Below are 27,246 nucleotides of genomic sequence, written 5' to 3' on the forward strand. Positions count from 1 at the left end.
TTTTGGCCTAATTTCAGTTATATTTATATTTTAGGCTATGTAGTTTTAATGTAAAAATTGTTTTATTTTATTTTTTATTGTATTAACAACTCAGCTATGTTTACACCTTTTGAGTAGAAATGCATATTGCAATTTTTTTTTGTTGCAAATAAAACTCCCACAGTCCATAACTATGTGGCTGCTGTAAACAAGTGTAATTTAGAAGATAAATGAAGATAAAATCACTGAGGTATTGTGTTGCTTAGTGTTGTAGCAAAATTGTGTTGCTAAAATCACTGCCATACAGTGTTGCTTAATTTCATATAGCCATAAAAACATCTTTCATATAACTTGAATGTTCGATAATGCCCAGTGTTAGGTGGCAACACAGTAAAAGCAAGAATCGTTAGCCTTGTTGACTCAAAAACTAGCAAGCCAATTAGCCTGTTGTTAATCATGATGGGATCATTATAAAAACTTATATCGAGGCTAAATTTAAGCCTATACTGTATGATAAAACTGCTGCTAATCATAAATATTCATATAGGTGTTTGTGTACTTCCCCTACCTTAATAAACAGAAATTAAATATGAGGTAAAATCTGAGGTGAATCCCAGTCAGTTTCCTGAGAAGTGTCAATCTCAAGAGTTTTTGTTTTTTTCTAAAATGTCTTTACTGTGACATGTTAATGAATATATTTTAATACATTGCTATAATTAATTACTGAGACATGTTAACATCATGGCAACAACGACGAAAAAGAAAAAAATATTTAATTAAAAGTTGAATAAACGTACACGCATTATAACATGTTACACAGCGACCTCGTGTGGTAAACCAGCAGGGCGAGTTAAAGTGGCTCATGAAATGCTCTTCTATAGTAAATGGGTGACCAGATTTTTCATGGTGGAAATACGGGACGGGTGGACAGGCATTATTGTATTTATGTTAATAAGTTTTCCTCACAAAATAATAGATACTAGATAGACAGAGCATAGCATACATTTGAGCGGAAGTAGTTTGGTCGCCGTGGCAACGGAACTCCATTCTGTTCACGTTAACAAGTTACAGAAGTCACAAATCTGACAGACAGGTAAACTTTTCGTGTGTAGTGAACTTCTTCGTGTCTGTTTTAAACCATTTGTTGTCACACAATTGTTGTTAACTGACCAGTAAGTAATTAGGCAATAACTTATTTTCAAATGTGTAATAATCCGCAGCATGTCTTCAGCAGTGGCGAGGGGCTCGAGGACTCCTTTCTTCCCAGACATTTATAATCCCCATAAACACCGGAAAACAACAGCATCCAAGTAAGCGCTGATTATTAACTCGGAAACTTTACTGAAATGTTTTGTCTTCCAACAAGTTGCAGACTGTTTTTAATTAAGTTTAGGTCCTCCAGGGAATGGATAAAGGATCCCAATCCCATCTATCCTGTTGAAGAGAAAACACAAATCCCCACCGAGCACGAAATAGCACAGTAAGTAAAATCGAAATTATTAAATTATTAGCCTACTGAAAATTAGGGATGCACGATACCATTTTTTCAGAACCGATCCGATACCTAAAATGCGGAGTATCGGCCGATACCGATCCAATACCAGTGCAGTTTTGTTTAAAAATTCAATGTAGAATTTCTATACCTCAGTGTGTTGAACTGATAATCACTTGTGTGTTAAACACAATCTACTAAATACAGACAACTTCATAAAGAAAAACAACATATTAAAAATATATATAATCACAATCTATGACAAAAATACTACTATGAACCAGATGCTGGATAAACTAGATTAGTGGATAATTCAGCAGCAAAAGTTACTCTAGAAAAATCATGAGTGCACAATAATAGTATAAAATCTAAACATTTGGTGGGGAACAAATAAAAGTGAATAAGTGTAGCACTAAATCTGGTAAAATGTTACACATTGTTGTAAAATACATTTATATTTTTAATTTATATATTTATAGAAATAGGGCTTATATGCTAAGAAATTAAAATACATTTTATTTTAAATGTATACCACAGATTTTTTTTAATGAGGCAGCAACATATTATAGATTGGACAGAACAAGAAAGGCTATTCATAATCTTTCATTGCGCAAAAGTCAGAGGTGGACAGTAACAAAGTACATTTACTTGAGTACTGTACTTAAGTACACTTTTTGAGTATCTGTACTTTACTCAAATATTTTTTTCTGGAAACGTATGACTTTAACTTCACTACATTTGAAAGACAAATATCATACTTTTCACTCCACTACATTTCTATCAAGGTCCTCGAAGTCGAAAGTCGTTTTTGCAGACAGCCTATCAGTAATAACTCTTGAAGTTCAATGATTTCCCAGCATTTTTTGAACAGTGCGCACACCCATGGCTACACTTAGAAAGTTTTAGTTTTTTGAAAAGATTAAAAATTTATTTTGTTTAAAAATTTTACCTAAAATGAACCATATCACAGCTTTCAAAAACTCACCGTCCAACCTGCGGAAGAATATTGAGGTGTGATTTCTGGTGAAAGCCGGAAATGTAAATTGTCTGTGATTTTTATTTTTATTTTATTTTATTATTTTTTTTAGATCTAAAGTTTCAGTATTGCAGTGTTAATTTTTGTTGACGAAAAAAAAAGATTTCACCAACAAAAACGAGACGACAACTAAATAAAACCAGTTTTGAATGACAAAAACTATTAACATTTCTATTGAAATTTTCCTCAACAAATAAAAACGAAACAAAAATGTTAGGGAGGGACGATTTGGGAAAAGATCCAGTCAGAACTGATGTGACCAATACACACAAAATGATGTCAAAATGTCAGTTTTGGCGCGTATTAAGAATATTTACACAGTTGATTTGGGAGTATATTGGTTGTGTATTAGTGTATTGGATCCGTGCATTCGGCCTTAAAGTGAACTTTGTAACTTTTAAACAAATATTGAAATGAGTTCAAGATAGTCGTATGCCAGCTTGTTGGATGGAGCATCACTGACTGGCTTAAACCACCATGATGGCACAACGTGTGCATTCATACAACAATGCAACAACAATAAAATAATGCGTTGACATAAAAAAGGAAATTTACATTTGATACTTAAGTACTTTAAAAGGCAAGTACTTCTGTACTTTTACTTAAGTCAAAATCAGTTTTTACAACTTTCACTTGTAACAGAGTAATATTTGACCAGTGGTACTTTTACTTTTACTCAAGTAATGGAGTTGTGTACTTTGTCCACCTCTGGCAAAAGTATTATAATATGAAAGGCTCCAATACAGAGCGGCTCAAGGCCTTTTAACAATTCAAAATTTCAGTGGGCGTCTGGTGAAGAACAATAAAATCTCTAGTCCAGTGTTGTGATCTAACAGACACCCGGTAGAAAGTAACACAATTTAGAAACCGCATTAAACTCCAACAAGATAAAGTCATGTTACCTCACATTAAACTATGAGATGGCTTCGGAACACTTAATATAGTGCATGAAGAAGAGTTGATGATGCTTTATAATGTTTTTGTGCCTCCTTTGGGGCACTGGGGCTTAACAATAACACTGAATATTAATATTTAGTATCGGATTTGGATCGGTCCTGTCTGACCGATACCTGATCCTGCAAATAATGGCGGTATTGGAGCCGATACAGATACTTAGTATCAGATCGGTGCATCCCTACTGAAAATTTCATATTGACATTAAAAAGTCGAAACCTCACTTAAAAGGTCATAATCATGACATAAAAAGTCATGGCATACAGAAAGTCATATTTTGACATTTTAATCTCATAATTATGACTATTTATCATGTTGTATTTAAGATTTACCAATGCATGCTTTTGTTTTTCTCTTATGTGGCGGAAATGGGCTTCCATATTTATAGTGGTTCTGACTGAACACGTTTTATTATTGGCTGTGTCCGAAATCCTAGCTGACTTGTTGCCTCGCTGCCTTATCAGACAATGACTTGTAAGGCAGCTTTTGCGCATGAAGGCACCTCACAAAACTGATTTCGGGCAGACTTCTGAGGCAACTTAACTGTTTAATGATCTATTTGATACGTAATTACTGTATTAGTAATGGCTTACTAGAAATTACATTAAAAGTGTTGGTCAAAAATGTACATTTACACACAAACTGACCAGCAAACGCAATTTTCGGACGCCATCTTTTATCAAAGGCAGCGAAGGATACATTTATGCTGCCTTCAAAACGTAATCACTCTCTCAGGAGACAGGAAGTGAAGCTAACATTAGATTCGGACGTGTCTTGATGCCTTCCTACCTTGAAATGTATCCTCCGAAGGCAGCATTTTCCAGGTTTCGGACACAGCCATAGACTTGGTCGGCATTACTGGGAACATTTTCCATGGGGGAAAACAAGCTATTCGAATGAAAGCGCGTAGACCTTGTTATGTGCTTGTATTTACTCTTTGTAATGATTACGATTTATTTTTTGCTTCTAATGTTTTCCATTTATTTTGCCAATTTTTTCACCATTGCTTAAATTAAATAGTAAAAATTTGCTTTTTCATATTTTGTCTTGCTTTTTAAAGAAAAATTAATTACAAAACTACAATATAAAAATATTTTTATTTGGCCATCTTATGGCATCCTCTCTTATCTTTGGCCTATTATGCCTACAGGTATCATAATCAAATCACTGCGGGTGCTCTATTAAAGTCCAGATGTAGGCTAACGGCTCCACCACAGCACTGAGTGTACAGTGAGACATTTAAGATTATTTAGAATTTCTAAAATATTTTACAACAAATTATGTTTTATTAACAAGGTTCGGGAGAAGTGCGTTCAGATAATTGACAGAGTGGAGAGCACTCAGCTGTAATGGCGATCCAAGCCATGTTCTTCACCATTTCCATAAGCTTCGACACAAAGGACTTGACGCGTGAATCCAAAATGTTCTTGAAATTTGTACTTTTTTCTTAGTTACACTACAAAAACTCAAAACACAAATTATTTCCACTTATTTCAGCTACAAAACAAGAACATTTCCCGGTCAAAAGACTGTCTAGCTCGAAGCTTTCCTTGTTTCCGTCTACTTCTTCTACTCTCTTTTCTCTTACGCTTACGTAATACGTATATAACTAGTCACAGTCACGTGATACAAAACTAATAATAATAATAATAATAATTTGTTACATTTATATAGCGCTTTTTCTAGGCACTCAAAGCGCTTTACATAGAAGGGGGGAATCTCCTCAACCACCACCAATGTGCAGCATCCACCTGGATGATGCGACGGCAGCCATATTGCGCCAGAACGCCCACCACACACCAGCTGATTGGTGGAGAGGAGACAGAGTGATGATACCAATCGTGTATATATATATGGGGATGATTAGGAGGCCATGATGGATCTAACATAGACATACCTTTTTCAAGAACATAATTATTCTTAATATAAGGAAAAAATATTACAAAATTATTAACGTGGTTATGGCTCTAACACTCAGCTAGTCAACAATAAGAGGTATATATATATATATATATATATATATATATATATATATACGCAGCAGTCTTACCTCCGTTTGTTGACAGTTATCAGCATCCCTCCACCACCCCTTCTCCACAATTTTATTTCTAAACCACTTACATACACTGGGGTACTCTGGGTTCAGGCCAAATTCCGAGCTCGAAGCCCTCCCCCGGACAGCACGCCACATACGCATTTAAATCTACTCTCCATAAATTATATGTACGTGTGAACTCTTTTATATGTATGTGTGAATTTTTTTTGTATTAATCTATTAGTCTGCCTTTACATTGCTTTAATGCGTTACTATTTCACTTCCAAACTTTGCAGTGTGCAATTGGCCATTAATCCTTTTTGCAACATGAAAAACGTCTCGGTTACGTATGGTAACCCTCGTTCCCTGAAGGAGGGAACGGAGACGTACGTCAGACGTACCGACTAATTAGGATCACTTCAGGGAGCCCCTATCAACTTCGAGATATAGAGAACAGGCCAATGGGCCATTGGCGTGCGAGATTTGCATCTCGCGCTCCGCCCCGCGCCGCGGGTATAAACAGGAAGCGAGAGCGAATGCACGCTGTTTTTCACTGAGGAGCCGAACTTAGTGGCTCAACCTGCAGTGATGGTACAGCAACTGTGGCGACGGGACGTACGTCTCCGTACCCTCCTTCAGGGAACGAGGGTTACCATACGTAACCGAGACGTTCCCATTCAGTCGGTCACGTTCGACGTACGTCGGACGTACCGATGAATTGGGATCCCCTATGGAAAACGCCACAGTTACTACCACTTCCAGCGCCCAGCGATGAGCCCCTCAGACCCTGATCTGATGCGTGCGGGAAAGTTCACGCAGGGAGAGTCCAAGCTGCTGTTCCGCAAGACCCATTCAGCTGACTGTATTGGATAACGCTGGGAAAGCGTGCCTGTGAAGGCAGCTGCGGAAGCCACATTATGCCCAGAGGGAGTTAACATGTGGAGAATACACGTATGGGCTGGCCATGGGCAGCACAACATACGGAAGTCCCAGGGGTGGCCCCGGCCAATTCGTGGAGGGGGACAACACGTACCTGGGACGGCAGAGGGAACTCTGCCAAGGGAAAGACACGGGCTCACCGTATGGAGCCGTACCGTGGAAAAATACACACATGGGACCGCCGTGGGGGTCACTACATATGGAACCCAGCCTAACACAAGTTCCACCACTGCATACGAGTGTTAGACCTGGCGTCGAACGCTCCGCCTCGTCCGACTGCCGCGGGTTGCGGAGGACTCAACAGGGTTCGCCGATCCGGGGAACTCGACTGGAGCAGAATAAGCGCACGCATCCGTCTACCATAGGGGAGGGAATGGCGCAGCAAGCCGACACTAGAACAGGCACTTCGGTGTTACTGACTATGGGAAGTGAGCACACAGGAAGAAACCGGCTCTACACGGAGGCTATAGAATCTAGCGAACGTGTTAGGTGTCGCCCAGCCCGCAGCTCTACAAATATCTGTCAGCGAGGCGCCACGAGCCAGCGCCCAGGAAGAGGCAACACCCCTAGTGGAGTGGGCTCTTAAACCGAGCGGGCAGGGCACGTCTTGGGACTGATAAGCCAAGACGATGGCATCCCCTATCCAGTGGGCCATCCTCTGCTTGGAGACAGCCTTTCCCTTCTGCTGTCCTCCGTAACAGACGAAGAGCTGCTCTGAGGTCCTGAAGCTTTGCGTTCTATCCACGTAAGTCCGGAGAGCACGGACGGGACAGAGAAAAGCTAGGGCTGGGTCTGCCTCCTCCGAAGGCAGCGCTTGCAGGCTCACCACTTGGTCCCGGAAGGGAGTAGTGGGAACCTTGGGCACATATCCAGGCCGGGGTCTCATGATCACATGAGAGTTACCGGGCCCGAATTCCAGGCACGATTCGTCAACCGAAAATGCCTGCAGGTCCCCTACCCTCTTGATGGAGGCCAACGCAGTCAGGAGTATTGTCTTTAACGACTGAATTTTCAACTCAGCTGACTGCAGAGGCTCAAATGCGATCTCCGCCCGGAGCACGGGGGCGTTCTCCTTCGCTACTGGGAAGTGAACGCCCCCAAACTTAGGGGGACGCCTGGCGAACTGAATCGTATAGCCGAGTCTGATGGTACGGCCCCGAGACGGGCTGGGAAGCTCTAGCCAGGCTTCCAGACACCAAGCAAGGGGATTAACCACAGACGTACCCGCAGCGGGGCAGCGACGCGGAATGCAGGGATCCGACTCGGACTGCATGGAGCGGCCCGAAGTGGGATCTGAGTGTGTTGTGCAACACTTACCTGCGTCCGCGGAGGGGGCGTGCGAGTGTGGGGAGGCCGCTTGAGTGCGTTCCCACAGCCGGCGCCCCCTGCTGGCGAAGGGAGAGGCGTCTGAGGGTGGCGAGGCATGGGAGCGTCGACCACCGCCAAGCGCGCTCCCAAATGAAGGAGGGGCTGAGCGTGGCAAGGCTTTGTGGCGTTACGCACGGTCTGCCTCACCTCCTTCCTCAGCGGGGAAAACAAGAGCGGCGAGGCATAGCGTCGCGCACTGTTGTCCACGCACCGCTGAGAAGAGGGGAATGAGAGTGGCGAGGCTTTGTAGCGTCACACACTGCCATTCTCGCCCTCTTGTGGGGAGGGGAATGAAAGCGGCGTTGCTCTGTAGCGTCACACGCTGCAATTCCTGAACTCCCGAGACCCAGAGGTAATGGAACTGCTCTTTTTTTTGTTTTTTGGGTACCACTGGCTGTTTTTAACATCAGTGGCGGAACAGAATTACTAATGGTTTTCCACCCGGCCCTCCTCCGGGGAAGAACAGTTCCAGACCAAATCCGGGTCAATTGTGTTTCTGGACCAGGGTGGACATCGTCTAGCCAAGGGCCAGCGTTGTGCGCAGCTCAACCTCGGCTCAGAACTACCCTCGTGCATTAAGCAGGGCGGAGGTGGCCTGCCAGTGGCACTGCCACCCCACCGATTAGGGTAGTGAGAGAGAGGAAAACTTTATACAGATAATGGCCCTATTGGTGTTCCATATTTTGGCACCAATAGTTCCACAATGCCAAAGCCTTCCAATGCACATCCGAAAAAAGGCAAGGGGCAGGCAAGGCGATTTACGCGTTGCACTATGCCTCAGCCATCTGGGAAAGCATGGCTGTCAAGTATGAATCTGATTCAGCACGAGCACCCACTATTACGGTGGGAATCTCAGCATCATCTTCATTTTCAACACATAACAGCCCTCTCTCCGATGCAGCGATTGACATCTGTCCTCTGCTAGAGCCCCAAATGAAACGCTAGGTCCCCTTTCAAGGACCAGCAATCCCATCCGTAAGCTACCAGCAGACACGTGAGACAGTGGGCGTGGCCGTGAGACGGCACACGGCGCGCTGAACACTCAAGCCCTTATGAAAAAGGCAAGACGAACAGCGCGCCGACGTGGCTATGCTCTCATGAGAGAGCATAGACCACCCACGAACACAGTCTCAACATGCTTGCGATACGATAGAGGAGTGAGGGGCCCACAGAGATGTACGAGGCGGGGAAGCCTCACTGTAATCCTCAGGCCACCCAGGCTTATCAGCCAAAATAGTCCCCCCTCTGGTGCACCAGAAAAGAGACTAGATCGGGGTATAAGCGAAGGGACTCAACCCCGTTTGAGGCATCATAGTCTCGACCGCGCATCGGAGGCGCTGAGTGACGCGCGCAGAGTTGCCGTGGCAACCCGCGCTGTCACCCGGCAGCCAGACGGCACACGGCGCGCTGAACACTCAAACCCTCACGCGGAAGGTGAGATGACCAGCGCGTCAACGTGATCCCGTTCCCCTGAGAGAATATGGATCACCCACGACACAGTCTCAACATGTTTATGCGAGAGGGATCGTGGCCGTCAGGACAGGAAACAACCGCATCCAGAAACGCACGAGTGGAATGACGTCTTGAAAAAGACGCAGTGTCACACCCGTGTTGCTCTTTTGTGAGGAAACGCTCTTTAAACAGTGCTGAAGCACCCAGGGGAAGACTGCGGCAACACACAGGTGGTAAGTGCAGTCCTGTGGTGCACTCACTGAAACAAACGCCCTCACCAAACCGACAGTTGCTGTGAGAACAGCAGTTTGTTATGCTGATGCAGCGGTGAACATGCGGTCGCGCTGATTGTGCCTTTTCGCCAACACAGAGCGTCCTTTTCGTTCTCTGGAGCATCTCTCTTGCAGATAGGCTCTCTTTTAGAAAAGCAGTCTTGCTTCATCAACGCCGTTCGGCTCCGAAGTGAATGACAGCGTGCATTCACTCTCGCTTCCTGTTTATACCCGCAGCGCGGGGCGGAGCGCGAGATGCAAATCTCGCACGCCAATGGCCCATTGGCCTGTTCTCTATATCTCAAAGTTGATAGGGGCTCCCTAAAGTTATCCCAATTCGTCGGTACGTCCGAAGTACGTCGAACGTGACCGACTGAATGGGAACAATAGTTTTATTCAATGGATTATATAGACTGTAGACTCGAAAGTGAGCCAAGACTGCTCCATTTACAATCACGCTGTCGCTATGTCAGTTCATCGTGATCTCACAAAGTACAAAGTTCAATGAAGCTGCTAACAATGCACAATAAATATCTTACTTTCATCGATTTGTGTCTACACTTTGTTTGTTCATGAGAGGTTTTGCGAGCCTGTATAACTCAGCACTGAATACAAACTCTGGCGGTTTGAGCAGGGAGTGGAGTCTGACTAACTTTAAACACATTTGCCTTTGCATACAAGAGATCAACAACTATGTCACCGCTGCGTCTGCAAACGGCCATTTCTGCGTCTTTCTCGGACACTTAATTCTTCCACACTTCCGACATGTTTGCTGCATTTAGAAGCGTGCACACCTCTCTCACACGCGCTGGTTGCTATATTTGATAGCGTGTCATCAAAAACCCCATTGTTCTGTAAAAGTTATTCGGTCTTTTCACTTATTCAGCCGAACACCGAAAGTGCAATTTTTGCTATTTTCGGCCGAATAATTTCTACTTGTAGTACACCCTTACCACAACACTCACAAGACACATAACCATCACTTGAGACCCCCATGAATGGCATGGCCGGGCAAATTCAGAAGCCAGCCTTCCTGATGTCAAGGTTCATGTGCAGTTTCTCCACAGGTGCACTAACGCAGTTGTTCTCAACCTTTTTTCAGTGATGTACCCCCTGTGAATTTTTTTTTAACCAGCGCAAAAAAAAGAAAAAGATCTTAAAACAGAGCACTGTGCCATCAGTGTTTGATTTATTAAAATTTGGAACAGATAAACACATACAAAATTCAAACATTATTTTGAACATTTTAAATGATAATAATCCATGACTAAATTTATTGCAAATATTTCTCATCACTAAAATGTTGTGATTCAAACAAATGTAGTGAAAACAGTGACCATATAACCGTTTAAAAATTATATAATTAACCATTTAAAACTCCATAAATGTGCAAAACACTGCTCATTTGTAGTGCAGTCTCTTGAACTATTTGGAAATAAAAAAGAAAGAAATAATTAACTTAATTAAAATAAATAAAGATTTGTGCACATAAAAATAATTATCAACATAAAGTGTCCTCTTTTGGGATCATAGTAAAGATCTGTTCTCAAAAAGAAATCATTAACCTAATTTTAATAAAAGCAGAAATTGCTAAAAATAAATAAAATATCTATCTTAAAATATCTTTTTAAGAATAAAAAAAAAGACTGACATCTTAACATTACAAACTATCAACACTGAATATTGCATTGTTTCACTGAACTGAGTGTTTTTTTCACTTAGTGAGACATTTTAGAGAGACACTTGGGCTTGTGCTTCACTGAGGATCTTTTTCATTCTTGGTGGCAGGGAGGCAACTGCTGTGATCAAGCTCTTCTCCAGGCACAGTCTGTTTCTCTGCTTTGTTTTGATCACAGTCATTGCAGAGAAGGAGGCCTCCCATAAATATGTGGAGGCAAAGGGTAGTAGCTGTTCCAAAGCTTTTTGTCCCAGGTCAGGGTGCTCCTGCTTCACACACACCCAAAACTGTGAAAGTGTGGACATGGCAAACTTCATCTGGAGGCCACGATCAAGAGTTTTTCCTGATAGGTGACAGGGAGTTTGCTTCGAACAAGAGAAATGGTTTTCTCACCCAATCCAGCTGTGTCAGGAAAGTAGGAATAAAAATCCTGAATCACCTTGGTCAAATGTCCCACTATGACCAACTTGACTGGAGCTCTGTCCACATCCTCACTAGAGAGAAAATCATCCAGCTGAGGAAAGCAGGTGAAATCCTCCTGTGCACAGGTCATTCTCCACACCTCTCCTTTCTTCAGGAAACCACCCACCTTGTCCTACAGGTTTAAAATGCGGGTGTCCTTGCCCTGTCTATATTCAGTTCGTTCAGTTTGCTGAATATATCTACCAGATAGCAGTTTGCAAGCCAGTCTGTGTCCTGGAACAAGGTGGCATGGGGAGATTCAGTATGTGCTCAATCAGAAAGGCGTGTATGTACTCTCTGTGTATGAACCAGTGAGTCCACATCATGTCAGGGTTTTCTTTTTTAATGTGCGCTATTAGTCCTTTCGCGCTGCTTGTCTTTGATGCTGCCGCGTCTGTACAGATGCTGCTGCAGGATTTCCAACTCAAACCGTTTTCACAGAAAGTGGCATTGACAACATTAAATATGTCCTCTCCTGTTGTTTTCCCCTCCAAACTTTTGAAGAATAGTATGTGCTCATAAATGTTGTCAGTATCAACGTACCTCACAAAAACAACAAGTTGTGCATTTCCGCTGACATCTGTGGATTCATCCAGCTGGAGTGAAAAGGAGTCGCTAAGTTTTCCCACAACTTGCTCGACAATGTCTGTTCCCATTGTATACTCTGTAGCAAATAGTGTCATTTGACAAAGGCACAGTCTTTCATTTCTCCGCTGTGTTTTTGTCCAGCATAGTCTCATCCAGCACTACAACCGCTGGAAGGAGCAGGTCTTCAGCTATAGTGAATGATTTCTTGGCTTTAGCTACGAGCAAAGACACTGCATAAGAGTCCTCTAGGGCTTTGGCTGGTGTTGTTCAGGCCTTCCGCACAGTGTCTTGAGATGATCTGAATTCAGACTTTCCTCTTAAAAATGTCAGGTGGCTTACCAACGTAACATCCATGTTTTGTCTTAAGATGACGCTGCAGATGTGCTGGCATCATGCTACTGTTAGCTAATTTCTCCCCACAGAAAAAACACAGTGCCTTGGGTGGGTTGCAACTTGTGGAAGTAAAAAACATAATCTTCAAGATACAGCCAACATTTTGCCGGCTCTGGTTTGGCCTTCTTTGCCACTTGTCCCTCCGTGTTTTCAAAATAATTACTGCTACGCTTCAACCACGACTGCATGGTTGATCCAAGTGATTGACAGGTGATGCCAGGCGGCATATGACAGGTTGGGTCAAACCATCCTGGTATAGGGGAGACTCTGGGTTTTTAGGAGAATGAAATTGTATAGCCTACTGAATATACAATACATTTTATGAACTTATACTTATATTTTCCTGAAATAATTTATTAGATAATTATTTTCAAAGGATTTTTGAATGCTGTTTTTAAATATATGAATATTTTAAAATCTCACGTACCCCCTGGGGTGCCTTCACGTACCCCCATTTGAGAACCATTGCAGTAATGTATATGGTCAATGATAAGTTGGCTGTGAGACTTCCAACTCCAAGAACATAGCGGTACGTGTTGATGGCATCTTGCTCATGGTGTCTACCCTACTGGATCCATGGCTTCATAATAGGCCTGTGTCTCTCGGCATATGTCATTGATTAATGGATTACCAGGAGTCATGACACGGTGCGCTATGGAGCCTGTAATGCGACCCACTCGCTCCTGATGCCACAGGACACAAGATGCCTGGCTGATGGTTGCTTTTTCCACCTTATCCACCTCCTCTTCAGTTACTTCATGCAGGCTGAAACACCATGGCTTTGTGGATGTCGTGGCAAAAGCATTCAAACTGTTCAGAACCACTGCATGTGGTGATCTGACAGCTAGCATGTTCAGAAACTGCAGCTGCAGTTTTATTAAACCCCATCCTGACACAAGCCTCCAATTTAAAAAGAACAGCAGTCTCATGGGAGCACAACTCACCCAGACTGAAAGGAAAACATAAACAGTAGTTAATACAAATGCAACGTATGAAACATATCAAGCTTAAAAGGGGGGGTCTAATGCTATTTCATGCAACTTATTTACACTGTTAAAGACTTGGATTATCATAAACATGGCCAAATGGAGTTTGACGTATTTCTGTGCCAAATACACTCCTTACGGATCCGAATAAGTTTCAGAAAGTTTTTTCCGAGTATGTGCCTGTGTGAGGTCATAATAGGCGGAATTCTCCCGGATGAGCGTGTGGAGCGCGTCCATCAATGAGCTTCGTTCGGGTTACAGGAGCCGTCGGCAGCTCTGTCTTTTGTTTTTAGACTACGAAATCAACAAAGTCACCTAAAGAAGTGTTTTTCTGGTTGTGAGGGAAAGATAACCTTGCTCATTTTCCAAAATAACCCGGCGTTAAACAGTGGATGCAGTTTGTTTTTCCAGTGCAGCAACGGTGTTCTGCAAGTGTGTTTGTTTGTTCCCGGTCATGAGTCAAACCAGTGAGTGAAGAAACTGCATTGCACTGTGTTTTGTTGGCAATCGGCGCATAAGTGCATATAATGTCGACACCACGAACGTATAGTGAATCGAAAGATATCCAGGAAGGGATAATGCCAAGAATGTATTGTGCATGTGTGTGTGTGTGTGTGTGTGTGTGTGTGTGTGTGCAAGCACTCTTTAGCTCCGCCCACTGCACACCTCCACGAGCTTGGCTGTTTTCTGAAAGAAGCAGTACAGCGTATCTGTCTTTTTTAAATATGATAAAACTAAATACTCTTCGGAGATATGAAGCATGCAATACTACTCTATAGGTACTCAAGATTAACATGAGATTGGTAGAAACTGTGTTTCTATCTGTGTTACCCCCCCCCCCCCTTTAATATTCATATGCACTCCTGATAGGCTACACCACTTACCCTGCCATGCAGACGCAATGACCTGCCATTACAGTCCCGTCCTAGCCTGACAAGCCAGACCCACATCAAGAATTTACTTCCAATATCTTTTATTAATAAAAACAAATGGAAGTGATTTTACAAGTCAACAGGAAGGTTACATTTGCCACATCAAGATGTTGGGTCTGGGAGCTCACCATTGGCAGGGCTCAATCCGAGGGGCGGGACAAATGGTTGTCTTTCAAATTTCCTATGCATGCAATTGGATGGCGCTACAACCAACCAGAGAGCAATGTGAAGTAGAGCTAGTTGATGGATTAAACTTTCGCCGTATCCGGTCGGCAAAACTCCGAACACATCTTCCTTTCTTAAAGGGGCTATATGCAACTTGTTCCCCAAAATAAACGTAACAATAGCCTTTTTATTTTACCATTTATGACTCAAACATCTCCTGATGAGCATACTGACACCTTGTCCGCTCACAGTGGGTGCACCTATAAGCCTGTATCCTATTTTTCCTATTTTCTGGCGGGCCGTTTTTTCCCGCGCTGTCTGCGGATGTGACGTCACCACCGCTGCGAGAGCGGGCAGAAAATAAGAGCAGTTCTATTTTTTGGCCACAGGTGTCAGTCGCGAGTTTAAATTTCAGAAAAACGCATATAGTCCCTTTAAGAATGACTTCAGTGCCGTTCTTTGTTCTTTTCTCAAAGAAAAGCTTAACTCCAGGTCTTCCAGAGTCGCGTCCAAAGCCGATTCAAAAGACCGCTGTTCGTCAGCTTTGTTTACGAGTAGCACGCGGAACCGCTGCAACTCTGCGTTGACGTGCCGTCATTATGTTAAGCCCGCCCACCGACTCTATACACAATGTGATTGTCCTGACCAGAGTTTGTTTTTTCCAGCTCGCAGGTCTATCGAGAGTTGCTAGACTACACTCGCAGCAAATTAGATTTGCTGCCGCTAGGGAGCGTCTAGATTTCTAGGCTAGTCCTGTCCCCCTGCACCGCAACCGGGTCTGATGGGGGTTTTCAGTAACCCTCCAAGAAGGCTTCACATCGCAACAAAACAAATTAGTGTTGCTCTCTGATATTTTGTGATGTAAAACCACCCCCACAAAGCCACTGGTGAAAAAATTTTGAGCCTCCAGGGATCTGTAATTCTTCATGTTGGTCTGCGAGTAGATTCCTGTGTGATATAGCACATGGCCAAATATAGGCTAATAGCACTGAGTAACGTCGCTGCTAAGACAATCTAGTCTTTTATACCATAGCTTTAATGAACATGGATAACAATATAGACTATTGGATGATACTGATATTACAGATTGAATAATTTAAGATTAGCTGTCTCTTATCTGGAGACTCAATCAGGTAACAAAAAATGTTGGGAACGACACCTCTGGCCAGTCACAAATACTGTAAGGACAATCCAACCCAATACGGCTCAGTTTCTCCACGTATCTTGTAGGGGTGGGAATCTCTAGCACCTCACGATTCGATTCGATTACGATTTAGAGGGCTGCGATGCGATGATAAAACGATTATCAATCTTTTTTTTCTAAATAGATTTTCTTTTTTCTCACTTGGTACTTTTAAAGCAAAGTATTTGTAATGGCCCATAATGAATTTACTTCCAATATCTTTTATTAATAAAAACAAATGGAAGTGATTTAACAGTCAACAGGAAGGTTACATTTGCCAGAATAAGTCCCAACATTGCAAAAAAAAAACAACAGGAAAAGTGTCTGTAGCAGCATACTTTTAGCAAATTAATACAGACTTCAGCATATTCTGAATCACTAACATAAAGTAATAACCTCCTGTTATGTGCAATGAGCAATATAAACATTTTGCTGTGCCAAAACCACAGCTTTAATACAAAAATATAGAATTCTGTACCAGCAGCTCTCATGCAAAAGTAATGCTTGTGGACTATTCTGAATAACTAGTAACATACAGCTGCTCTTATGCACAAATAAATAATAGAGTCTAAGACTTGTGAGTCAAAACTAAATCCTGAGCACAGACACATTTTTGCTGTAAAAACAGCTTTTATGAAATGAACATCTGAACACTAAATTAACATCCGCAGAGAATACGGACACAAATCCTTGACCATCAAATTTGCGATAGAGTTTGTGGTTCTCTGGTTGGCGGCAACTAACGTTACTGGTACAACCGAGCGTTGTGAACGTGTAATATGGTTTCTCATGTTTGTCGTGTTCCGAAAATATTTTTGTTTAGTCTGACTCAACTTGCATATAGTGGGGCTCTTGTCCAGGTCATTTTCCCCTTCATCTTCATAGAAGTGCTTCCATACGCTAGCTTTTAATGCAGAGGGTGCATTCTCGCTCAGCTATCATGCGTCTCTGTTAATATGTGCACACCACAGACGGTCTGGGTGCTGCACTTCTCACGCTTCAGAGTTGCACCTTTTGCGTTCCGTCAACATGACGTTATCAACATTTAGAAAATAAATTTTTCTTTTGCATTTGTGAATCGATTCAGAATCGTCCACGTTGGCATCGCGATGCATCTAAGAATCAAATCTAATCAAATTTTCCAGTATGGGGGAAAGAATTGTTTTCCCCCACGCCGACTCTGCCCCCAAACCACGCCCCCAAATATGACATGACACCGACCAATTCGATAGTCAGTCTGCGGTCTCCCAACAGCTTATATTATTGGCAGTTTAGTGTTAGTGATAAATTTACAGCAAAACAAAAGATAACATCTATGCTTTCCAAAAAAATACATAATAAATTCAGACAAGCTCAGTACCAACTTCACTGCCAAATGAAAGACGCAAAACAAAGGCTGCCTTCGAAGGATCCTTCAAATTGAGATGGCCTTCAGCGAAGTTTTGTGACGTGGGAGCCGAGATATGCAGCCATCCGTTTGAGAAACACCCTATGCTTTTCCAGTGAGGGGGAATGGGTTGTTCTCCCCCATGCTGACTCCGCCTCACGTCACGCCCCCAGCTATGACATGACACCGACCAAGTCTATAATCAGCTGCATGTTTTCATTCACATTTATTCATGATTGCGTATCTCTTGAGATTCAGAGAGCCTTTGTGTCAGAATGTGTGTGTGGGGATGCTGCGTGAGGGCTTTCACCACTCGTTCGCGGAGCTTTTTGCACTGCTGCAGCGCTGGAAGGACGCAGAGGAATATCCGCACAAACTACAGACACTAAAGCAGCACCTCACCCGGGCTGAGACCGCAGAGAGAGCTGGTAATTTTCTATTAATTCACATTACATATGAATCAAATATTGCATTCAGTTTGGGATTGGTAGGCACTGAAATTCATTAGATTGGGTTGAGGGGTGTAGTTGTTACTGATTTGTAATATACAGTGCATCCGAAAATTATTCACAGCGCTTCACTTTTTCTAAAAAAAAAATTTGTTACAGCCTTATTCCAAAATGGATTAAAATCATAATTTTTTCCCTCAATTCTACAAGCAATACCCCATAATGACAACATCGAAGAAGTTTGTTTGAAATCTTTGTAAATGTATTAAAAATTAAAAACAAAAATCACACATACATAAGTATTCACAGCCTTTGCTCAATACTTTGTTGAAGCACCTTTGGCACCAATTACAGTCTTTTTGAGTTTGATGCTACAAGCTTGGCACACTTATTTTTGGCCAGTTTCTACCATTCTTCTTTGCAGGACCTCTTAAGCTACATAAGATTGGATGGGGAGCGTCAGTGCACAGCCAATTTCAGATCTCTCCAGATGTTCAAGCGGGTTCAAGTGGGCCACTCAAGGACATTCACAGAGTTGTCCCGTAGCCACTCCTTTGTTATCTTGGCTGTGCTTAGGGTCATTGTCCTGTTGGAAGAGAAACCTTCACCCCAGTCTGAGGTCCAGAGTGTTCTGGAGCTGGTTTTCATCAAGGATGTCTCTGTGCATTGCTGCATTCATCATTCCCTCGATCCAGACTAGTCTCCCAGTTCCTGCCGCTGAAAAACACCCCCACAGCATGATGCTGCCACCACCACCGCTTCACTGTAGGGATGGTATTGGCCAGGTGATGAGCGGTGCCTGGTTTCCTTAAGACATGACGCTTGCCATTCAGGCCAAAGAGTTCAATCTTTGTTTCATCAGATCAGATGATTTTGTTTCTCATGGGATAGTCCTTCAGGTGAATTTTGGCAAACTCCAGATGGGCTGTCATGTGCCGTCTGGCCACTCTACCATACAGGCCTGATTGGTGGAGAGCAGCAGAGATGATTGTTCTTCTGGAAGGTTCTCCTCTCTCCTCAGAGAAACAGTAGTTAATACAAATTAACTCTGTCAGAGTGGCCATCGGGTTCTCTGTCACCTCCCTGACTAAGGCCCTTCTTCCCTGATCGCTCAGTTTGGCCGGCGGCCAGCTCTAGGAAGAGTCCTGGTGGTTCCAAACTTCTTCCATTTACGGATGATCAGGCCACTGTGCTCATTGGGACCTTCAATACTGCAGAAATGTTTCTGTACCCTTCCCCAGATCTGTGCCTCAAAACAATCCTGTCTTGGAGGTCTACAGACAATTCCTTGGACTTCATGGCTCTGACATGCACTGTTAACTGTGGGACCTTATATAGACAGGTGTGTGCCTTTCCATATCATGTCCAATCAACTGAATTTACCACAGGTGGACTCAAATCAAGTTGTAGAAACATCTCAAGGATGATCAGTGGAAACCGAATGCACTAGAGATCAATTTGGAGTGTCATGACAAAGGCTGTGAATACTTTTGTACATGTGATTTTATTATATATATATATTTTTTTTTTTTAATAAATTTGCAAAGATTTCAAACAAACTTCTTTCACGTTGTCATTATGGGGTATTGTTTGTAGAACAAAGAATTTAATCCATTTTGGAATAAGGCTGTAATGTAACAAAATGTGGAAAAGCTTTATATAGGCCTATTCTTAAAAAAAATATGCCAGCTGGGAATTTACGTTAAACAAAATCTGAACTTTAAAACAGTAGTTACAGCAACAATAGGCTAAAAGTTGTTACTTTTGTCAAAATAATTTATTAGATTTTCATCTTGAGCATGCTTATATCTAAAAATATCATCAGTAAATGTACATTGGCTCTCTTCCCCCCTTTTCTCTGTCTTTCCTGCTCTAGGACAGTATGGAGAGGTGTATGAGAACCACTTATTTTTGGCCAGGTTTTTCACTGAGCCAGAGGACGAATGGTTGAAGCATCATTTCTTTCAGCTGGCTCTCGATTCAGCTCGCAAATTAAAAATGGACTCTGGCAAAAGAGAGGCTGAGGCCAACTTACACATGGGCCAAGTTTATTTAGAGAAGGGTAACACATTTATTCAGCATACAAAAGCATCTAGGTACTCCATTGATTCTATCTATCTATCTATCTATCTATCTATCTATCTATCTATCTATCTATCTATCTATCTATCTATCTATCTATCTATCTATCTATCTATCTATCTATCTATCTATCTATCTATCTATCTATCTATCTATCTAACATTCAATGTTTGTCTTGACAGTTATCAGAATTTGGGGGGAAATGTCCCCAATTGTGAACATAATATTACAAATCACAAATCAAATATAATTTCTTATGTTTTTCTTTTGATTGAGGAGATAATAATTACCCTATTTGTAAAATTCACCCAAACAGAAGAAAAAAGAGGAAAAATGACAGGCGATTCTTAAATGCTTGACTGATTAAATGTAGCAATACTGGGCATGTGTGTTGCAGGTCAGCTTGAGCTAGCACGAGAGCATTATGAGGCGTTTTACCACCTGACCATAGGCCGGGCGTGGCAGGACACCAGCGGCCGCATGCATCACTCACGCTCATGTGAAGAGCTCCAGAGGGTGTATACACTGCTGGCTCAGACACTGCTTAAGGACCAACACTATGCAGACGCCATTAAGATGTTCAACAAGGCCTACGAGATGGCTAAAGAGTGTATGCACGCCCACTTCACTCCCCCTTCTGAATGTTTATATTAGCGATTCCTTCTCAAATTAGAATCCAATCGTGAGCAGATTTTCTGTCAAGTTTGGCCAGTTGTGCAGTCCCGAATGACGTCCGGGCAGCAGAACTAATTTCCACTTCAACCAACAATACAGTCATTAAGACATAAAATCACACGTCCCTTTAAGCACAGTTTACTCACTCACACCGTTTGTTTCTATTCCTGTTGTTGGTTATTGATCTGACTTCTAGCGGGAGACCGAGGACCAGAAGGAGAGGCAGCCTATCATCTGGGCCTGGCGTATCAGAGCGTAGGAGACCAGAAGACTGCTAAACAGGTCCGTATAGACTACAGCACTCACAAACTCAGTTTGTTCATTTTGCAATTATTTGTCCTGTGAGGTTTTTGTTGCTTGTGTCAGTTTTTCAGCCTGTATCTGGAGATCTCCAAAACACTTGGAAATACAGACAGCCTGGGAAGAGCATATGAAGCCATTGCCAAATCTCTGGAGAGGTAGATGCACACACTTTCATATGTAGTCATATGTTCAAACAACTTCTTTAGTCATATATACACAATCACACAATGTAAGTGTGTAATTTCTGCACCTCTAATCACACCAAACTAAATAAAATAAAAACTGTCTGTATCCTTGTGAAATGGAATTGTATTGAATGTGCAATTGTAGTGTACTTCAAATTTGAAAGTAGATATTTAAAAAAAAACTATAAAAACTAAAAATAAGATAATATTAAATAAAATAATTTTTGCTGTGCTTTAAAGAAGTATTGATGTTGACTAAAATACTAAAGCACATGTAAAGTAATTGATTATCATTTTATCTGCAGTGTTTTATTTGTTATAACATTTTAAATTAATATATTTTAAATGTACTAAATGGCAACATCATCATTACAAATGTGTAATTACAAATATATTTAAATGCATCTGAAATTATGAAATATGTACTCAGTCCTACTTAAGTACTTAAAAATCACTATTAAGTACTAATTGCATTTAAAAATATTAATATAAACTATAGTTCAGTCAGGACCACTTAAAGGGGCTATATGCGTTTTTCTGAAATTTAAACTCGCGACTGACACCTGTGGCCAAAAAATAGAACTGCTCTTATTTTCTGCTCGCTCTCGCTGCGGTGGTGACGTCACATCCGCAGACAGCGCGGGAAAAACCGACCCGCCAGAAAATAGGAAAAATAGGATACAGGCTTATAGGTGCACCCACTGTGAGCGGACAAGGTGTCAGTATGCTCATCAGGAGATGTTTGAGTCATAAATGGTAAAATAAAAAGGCTATTGTTACGTTTATTTTGGTGAAAAAGTTGCATATAGCCCCTTTAAGTCAAAAACACTATAGACAAATTTTTAGTCAACTTTTTATTAGCATATTTTGTAAAAGTTACATTTTGGCGAAATGGCTCTGTTCTAAATTCCCCATCCTTTTCATGAGCTCCATGAAAAGCCAAGACAGGGAACAGCAGCAGCTTTTTAAACTGGGAGAGCAGAATAAATTCTTTACATTCAGTTCGCACATAAGTATATTCTTTTAAAGTATATTATTTCCATAATGGTGAATGATACAGCCTATCAGTGATGTAACAACCCAACATATAAAGAAGAAAAAACCACAATGGATGCAGACAAAATGATAATACAAGCTTTTGCTTTCTACACCATCTTTAAAAGGTCAGCAAAACTTTGGGTTTAGAGTCATGTGATCGCGGTTGGTGTTCACCTGAGTTGACGTCATTCACCACTGTCACTTTTTCAATGATGCACGACTCACATTGACAGGGGAATATCCAATCTGTCCGCTTACATGGCAGACGCAAATTCATGTATCCAATTCATATCAGGTTTATTTCCATGTATGAATGAGGCCTGAAACCGATCAGAGAATATTGGAGGAATCCATGTGCTTTTTTCGTGCTTAAACAAATTTATGGGTTATATCCGATCAGTGCCACATGGAAAGAAAAAATCAGAATTCAGAAATGTGGCCTGTGTCTTATATCCAGATTCACTGGTGCATGCCATAGTCTACATACCACCTACACCACATTCATTTCCATCATATTAGATTTAAATAAATAAATATTATGAACTACTACTTTTTTTTTTCCTTCATTTTTATTTGGTATATACATTACTACTCTAAACTTTGGACACACTTGACTGAATGTATGTTTCTCATGATCTTAAAAACCTTTTGATCTTAAAGCTTAAGGGCCCTATCATACACCCGGCACAATGCAAGTGTTTTTTGCTAGTTTCAGCCCACTCGCGCCCATCTGTTCGCTGGTCTGAAAACGCGTGTTCAGGCGCATTGTTGTCACGTTTCTATTTTGAGGAACTGAAAACAACTGCGCCATCGACCAACAAAAACCTGGTCTAAAGTATTTTTAATGCTGCAGTATTTTTTTGTGTTATTTAAAGGGTGTGTTAGTAATATGCGCCTATAGGCGGGTGCACAACGTGCGTACACTCTGCTTATTACACACAAAGAGACACGCAGCAGCACACAAACATTTTTAAATATTAAAAATAAAAGGATTCCTCTCTGGTGAAGCGTTCAGTCTTTCCTCTCACAAATTCCTCCTTGTAAATAGCGAATCCGCCATGGTGCAAGCACAACTGGCTTTTAAAGGTAATGGGAGATCAGACTCTGATTGGTTTATTGCACGTTACGCCTAAAACACACCCATGACTCATTAAGAGACTAGGTACAACCCTTTTAGACTATGCGCTTGGCGCAACCGTTTTTCCCATTGATAAACTAGCAAAAGTGGATTCGGACATGCCCTTAAAAAGTGCACCTGCGCGCTTTAGACCATGTGCTCAGATCATTAAAATAGGGCCCAATGTGTTTAAAGTAGAATTTAGAATGAGAAAGTGTCTATGCTTTTGACTGCTAGTATATATAAGAAATGGACTTTAGCCAGAAGATGGCAGTATAACAGTGAGGAACAGTGATAAACCTGTATGTAACTGCATGGTGAATGTAAATAATTGACTTGTTAGTCACTGGTATTTAGTCAATTTAAAGGGGAAAATGGTAATAATTGCTACTTGCTGCTATATGATCTTGCTTGCTGAGTGTGTATATTTACAAATCTACTATGACTAATCAGCACCCATTTATGACTTAAATGTGTTTGTATGTTTCAGTGAAGGCAAACTAACAGAAGCAACAGAATACTTGGAGAAGTTTGCTGAGATTTCTCTGAACAGCAAACAGGACAGAAACCTTGAGAAAGCCTACATGTGCCTCGGAACCATCCTCAACTCTAGAGTAAGAGAAAGCTTGGCTTGATAACTTCAACAAAGAATTTTGTAGTAAAATTGCTACATTTGAGCCAAGTCATAAACTCAGTTCTAAAACCTAGTGAGCTGCATATCTAGACAGCATTTTAAAGGTCCCATGGCATGAAATTTTCATTTTATGAGGTTTTTTAACATTAATATGAGTTCCCCTAGCCTGTCTATTGTCCCCAAGTGGCTAGAAATTAGGTGTAACCGAGTTCTGGCTGTCCTGCTCTGCCTCAAAACCATACTAACAATATAAGTACACCTCAGGAAACATTATAAAATGATAAAAAAAAATCCATGCCATGGGACCTTTAAGGAATCATTGGTTTGCTTCTGATACCTGTCTGAAAAGGTAAACATGCTGTTTTCTAAACTGTTAAAAGCCTTTGGACAGCAAGCGAGATCACTAAGTTTTGGAATGGCGACATTAGCATACATGAGCATGTGTTATGAGATGTACAAGACTTTTGTGCACATTAGGAGTGTTTGTAGTGTGTCGAGATAGGATTCTAGTATTCTTATAACAAATGTGTTTGTGTGCTATTTGTGTACATAGAAGCAATACGATGGAGCTTGTGTACATCTTGAACGTGCATATGATATTGCATGTAATCTGGCATCAGTGCCCAGGCTGCAGAAGGCTCAGGTGTGTGCGGGCACTGCCCGTGGGTTCAGCATTGTGCAGACATATCGCATGCTTATAGAGACTCCTAGATGCCAGAACATCCAGAAAATCATCAGCTGGAAGGAGAGAAGAGAGGATAACTTCAGTGCTACATCACGTGAGTGGACGGTCAGCTGAACATTTCTCCGCTGTATTGGAGGTTTCTGAATTGCTTCCGTGTGTCAAATAATGCACAAACTCACACTCTTCTTTTCTTAACAGAGAGCAAGAAATGAAGACAGTGGACAGACTGAAAGGCAATGTTTATTTGAAGGCTGAATAAAGTATTGTCATCTGTTATAAATCTTTTTTTAAAGAGATCCCTTCTGAAAATTAAGTACACTTTAAAATACTTTTAAAAAGAAGTTAGTTTACTACTGAAATAATATACTTAATTGTGATGCCTTCGGACAATTACTTGCATGTTATTTACAATTAACTGAAAATGTATTATAGGGTTACTCTTTACAATAAGGTTTATTAGTTAACATTAGTTAACCTGAACTAATAATGAACCACTTTAAAGCATTTATTTGTCTTTGTTAATGTTAATTTCAACATTTACTAATACTTTATTAAAATCTTGTTAACATTAGTTAATGCACTGTGAACTAACATGAACAAATCATGAACAGCTGTATTTTAATGAACTAACGTTAACAAATATTAACTAATGCTTAACAGAGCTGTTGTTCATGATTAGTTCATGTTAACTAATACAACCTTATAGTAAAGTGTTACCTTTAGATCTTTACATGTAATTTCATAATTACTTCTTGTCTTTGGTTAAAGTGTACTGCCAAATGTATTCACAAGCATTTATGGTAAACTAAAATATACTTTAAGGTCATTTCTATTGAAACTCGTATGTAATGTACTCACATAAGCTAATTTGTAAAGATGAAGTTGCAATGTAGTACATTTAAAATACATTAGCTTTAAATGTAATATCAACATAATTTTAATAATATCAATGTTAAAATTATAATCAAGCACTTTAAATGTGCTTTAGTTTGTTAGTCAACACATCAAAATAAGTGTCATTTTTAAAGCATGCCAAAAGATTCTTAAAACATAATGATTTAAAATGTAAAATGAAGTAAAACCTTAAATTTGACATTATAACAATGTGCACTTTTTAAACGTGTATAGAATAGGGGAAGACGCCCCCCTTAAGAACAATGTGGATTTCCTGTTTAACTGTAGCGTGACCCTGCACCACAAAACCAGTCATACGGTTAAAACATTTTCTGAAAGTTGAATAAATAAGCTTGGTATGGTAAGTATGGTTTGTTAGGATAGGGCAATATTTGACCAAAATACAACTATGAAAATCTGGGGTGCAAAAAAATCGAAATATTGAGAAAATCACCTTTAAAGTTGTCCAAGCGAAGTCCTTAGCAATGCATATTACCTATAATAATACATTTTTGATATATTTACGGTAGCCAATTTATAAAATATCTTCATGGAACATGATCTTTACTTAATATCCTAATGATTTTTGGCATAAAAGAGAAATCGATAATGTTTGACCCATACAATGTATTGTTGGCTATTGCCACAAATATACCTGTAAGACTTATGACTGGTTTTGTGGTCCAGGGTCACATATTTGGATATAAGTTTAGCATGTGCTCAGGGATGATGTATCAGCCAATGTGTTATTATAGGAAATAAATAGGAACATTTGCTAATTTAGTTGTTATAGCGCAAAAATAAATATTAAAATATTAAAAGAGGGGCAAGTTGGCTTCGATATAATTCTTATTCAGTTTTTTAAAATGTCATTAATGTAAAATACTATGAATTACCTTCTTACCACACAGGTCTAATTAATTTGTCCACAATTCCCTCATTAACAAATAGACAACAACAACAAAACTCAACATAATGAAATGCCATAGATCACTATTTTCCAGAAACATCTCACAAATGTTGATATTCAGATGAAATGAAAAAAATAGGCTATGCTATTTTCTTAATCTGAATATCAACATCAAGTGCTGAGATGAGATTTTGTGTCATTATGGTCAGGAGAAAAAATGAAGGTGCCCCAACCTTAACGTAAGTGTGTTAAGAAACATACCCCTGGTGTCACAGACAAGGCTTAAGTTAGTCCCAGACTAAAATGCATGTTTGAGCTCTTTTACCTGGAAACTCAACTTGCACTGAAATATCTTAAAATATGTCAGTGCCATTGTTTTGACTCAATATGCACACCAGTAATGTTTTTTTTTCTTTCTAAAGCACATTTATAAAAGCTACTTAAATGCCCTAATTGAACTAAGGCTTAATCCTGGCTTAATGTAAACCCTGTTTGTGAAACCAGGCCATAGTCATTAACTCTCTTTAAATTCTCTTAAGTGGCTTTTTAATTAATTAATATTATATTATCTGCAAGTAAAATGTATTTTTTATTTTTAAATATACTTGTAACATTTTAATTACACTACAATGCACATTCAAGCGTCGTTTAAAACCTTTGTGTATAGACCACAAAATGAGATGTTCAGGTGTGTACACGCATATTTGTATATAAAACCTGTACACAATTGTTTACACGCATAAGTGATAATTTATCGGGTGTTTAATATATTACAGACAAATTTTGAACCAACTGAAACCACACCCCACACTGCTGGTGGCTTTTTTTATAAGCCGAAATGTTTAATATCATATTACTCTTTGCACCGCTGTTAAGCTCTTGATCTTTATCTTCTGTCCACTGGGAATGAACCAACTATAGTGTGTAAAAACACCTGCCAATTCATTCTGATAACACTTTAATCGATAGCATT

At 40.6% G+C, this 27,246-nt stretch overlaps 1 protein-coding gene across 1 annotated transcript; it reads left to right on the forward strand.

The window, feature by feature from the left end:
- Positions 1-1,200: 1,200 nt before the first annotated feature.
- ttc29 (tetratricopeptide repeat domain 29) lies at positions 1,201-26,206 on the forward strand (the record flags this gene model as incomplete). The annotated part of the gene is made up of 9 exons (XM_079837032.1): positions 1,201-1,289; positions 17,554-17,729; positions 19,627-19,812; positions 20,230-20,442; positions 20,704-20,789; positions 20,874-20,965; positions 23,641-23,764; positions 24,338-24,563; positions 24,668-26,206. 9 exons carry the CDS (start codon positions 1,201-1,203, stop codon positions 24,679-24,681), a joined length of 1,206 nt encoding a protein of 401 aa, XP_079693158.1. The 3' UTR covers positions 24,682-26,206.
- Between the last annotated feature and the right edge of the window lie 1,040 nt (positions 26,207-27,246).

Source organism: Gobio gobio, assembly GCF_949357685.1.
Source record: "Gobio gobio genome assembly, chromosome: 15".
Lineage (NCBI taxonomy): Eukaryota > Metazoa > Chordata > Actinopteri > Cypriniformes > Gobionidae > Gobio > Gobio gobio.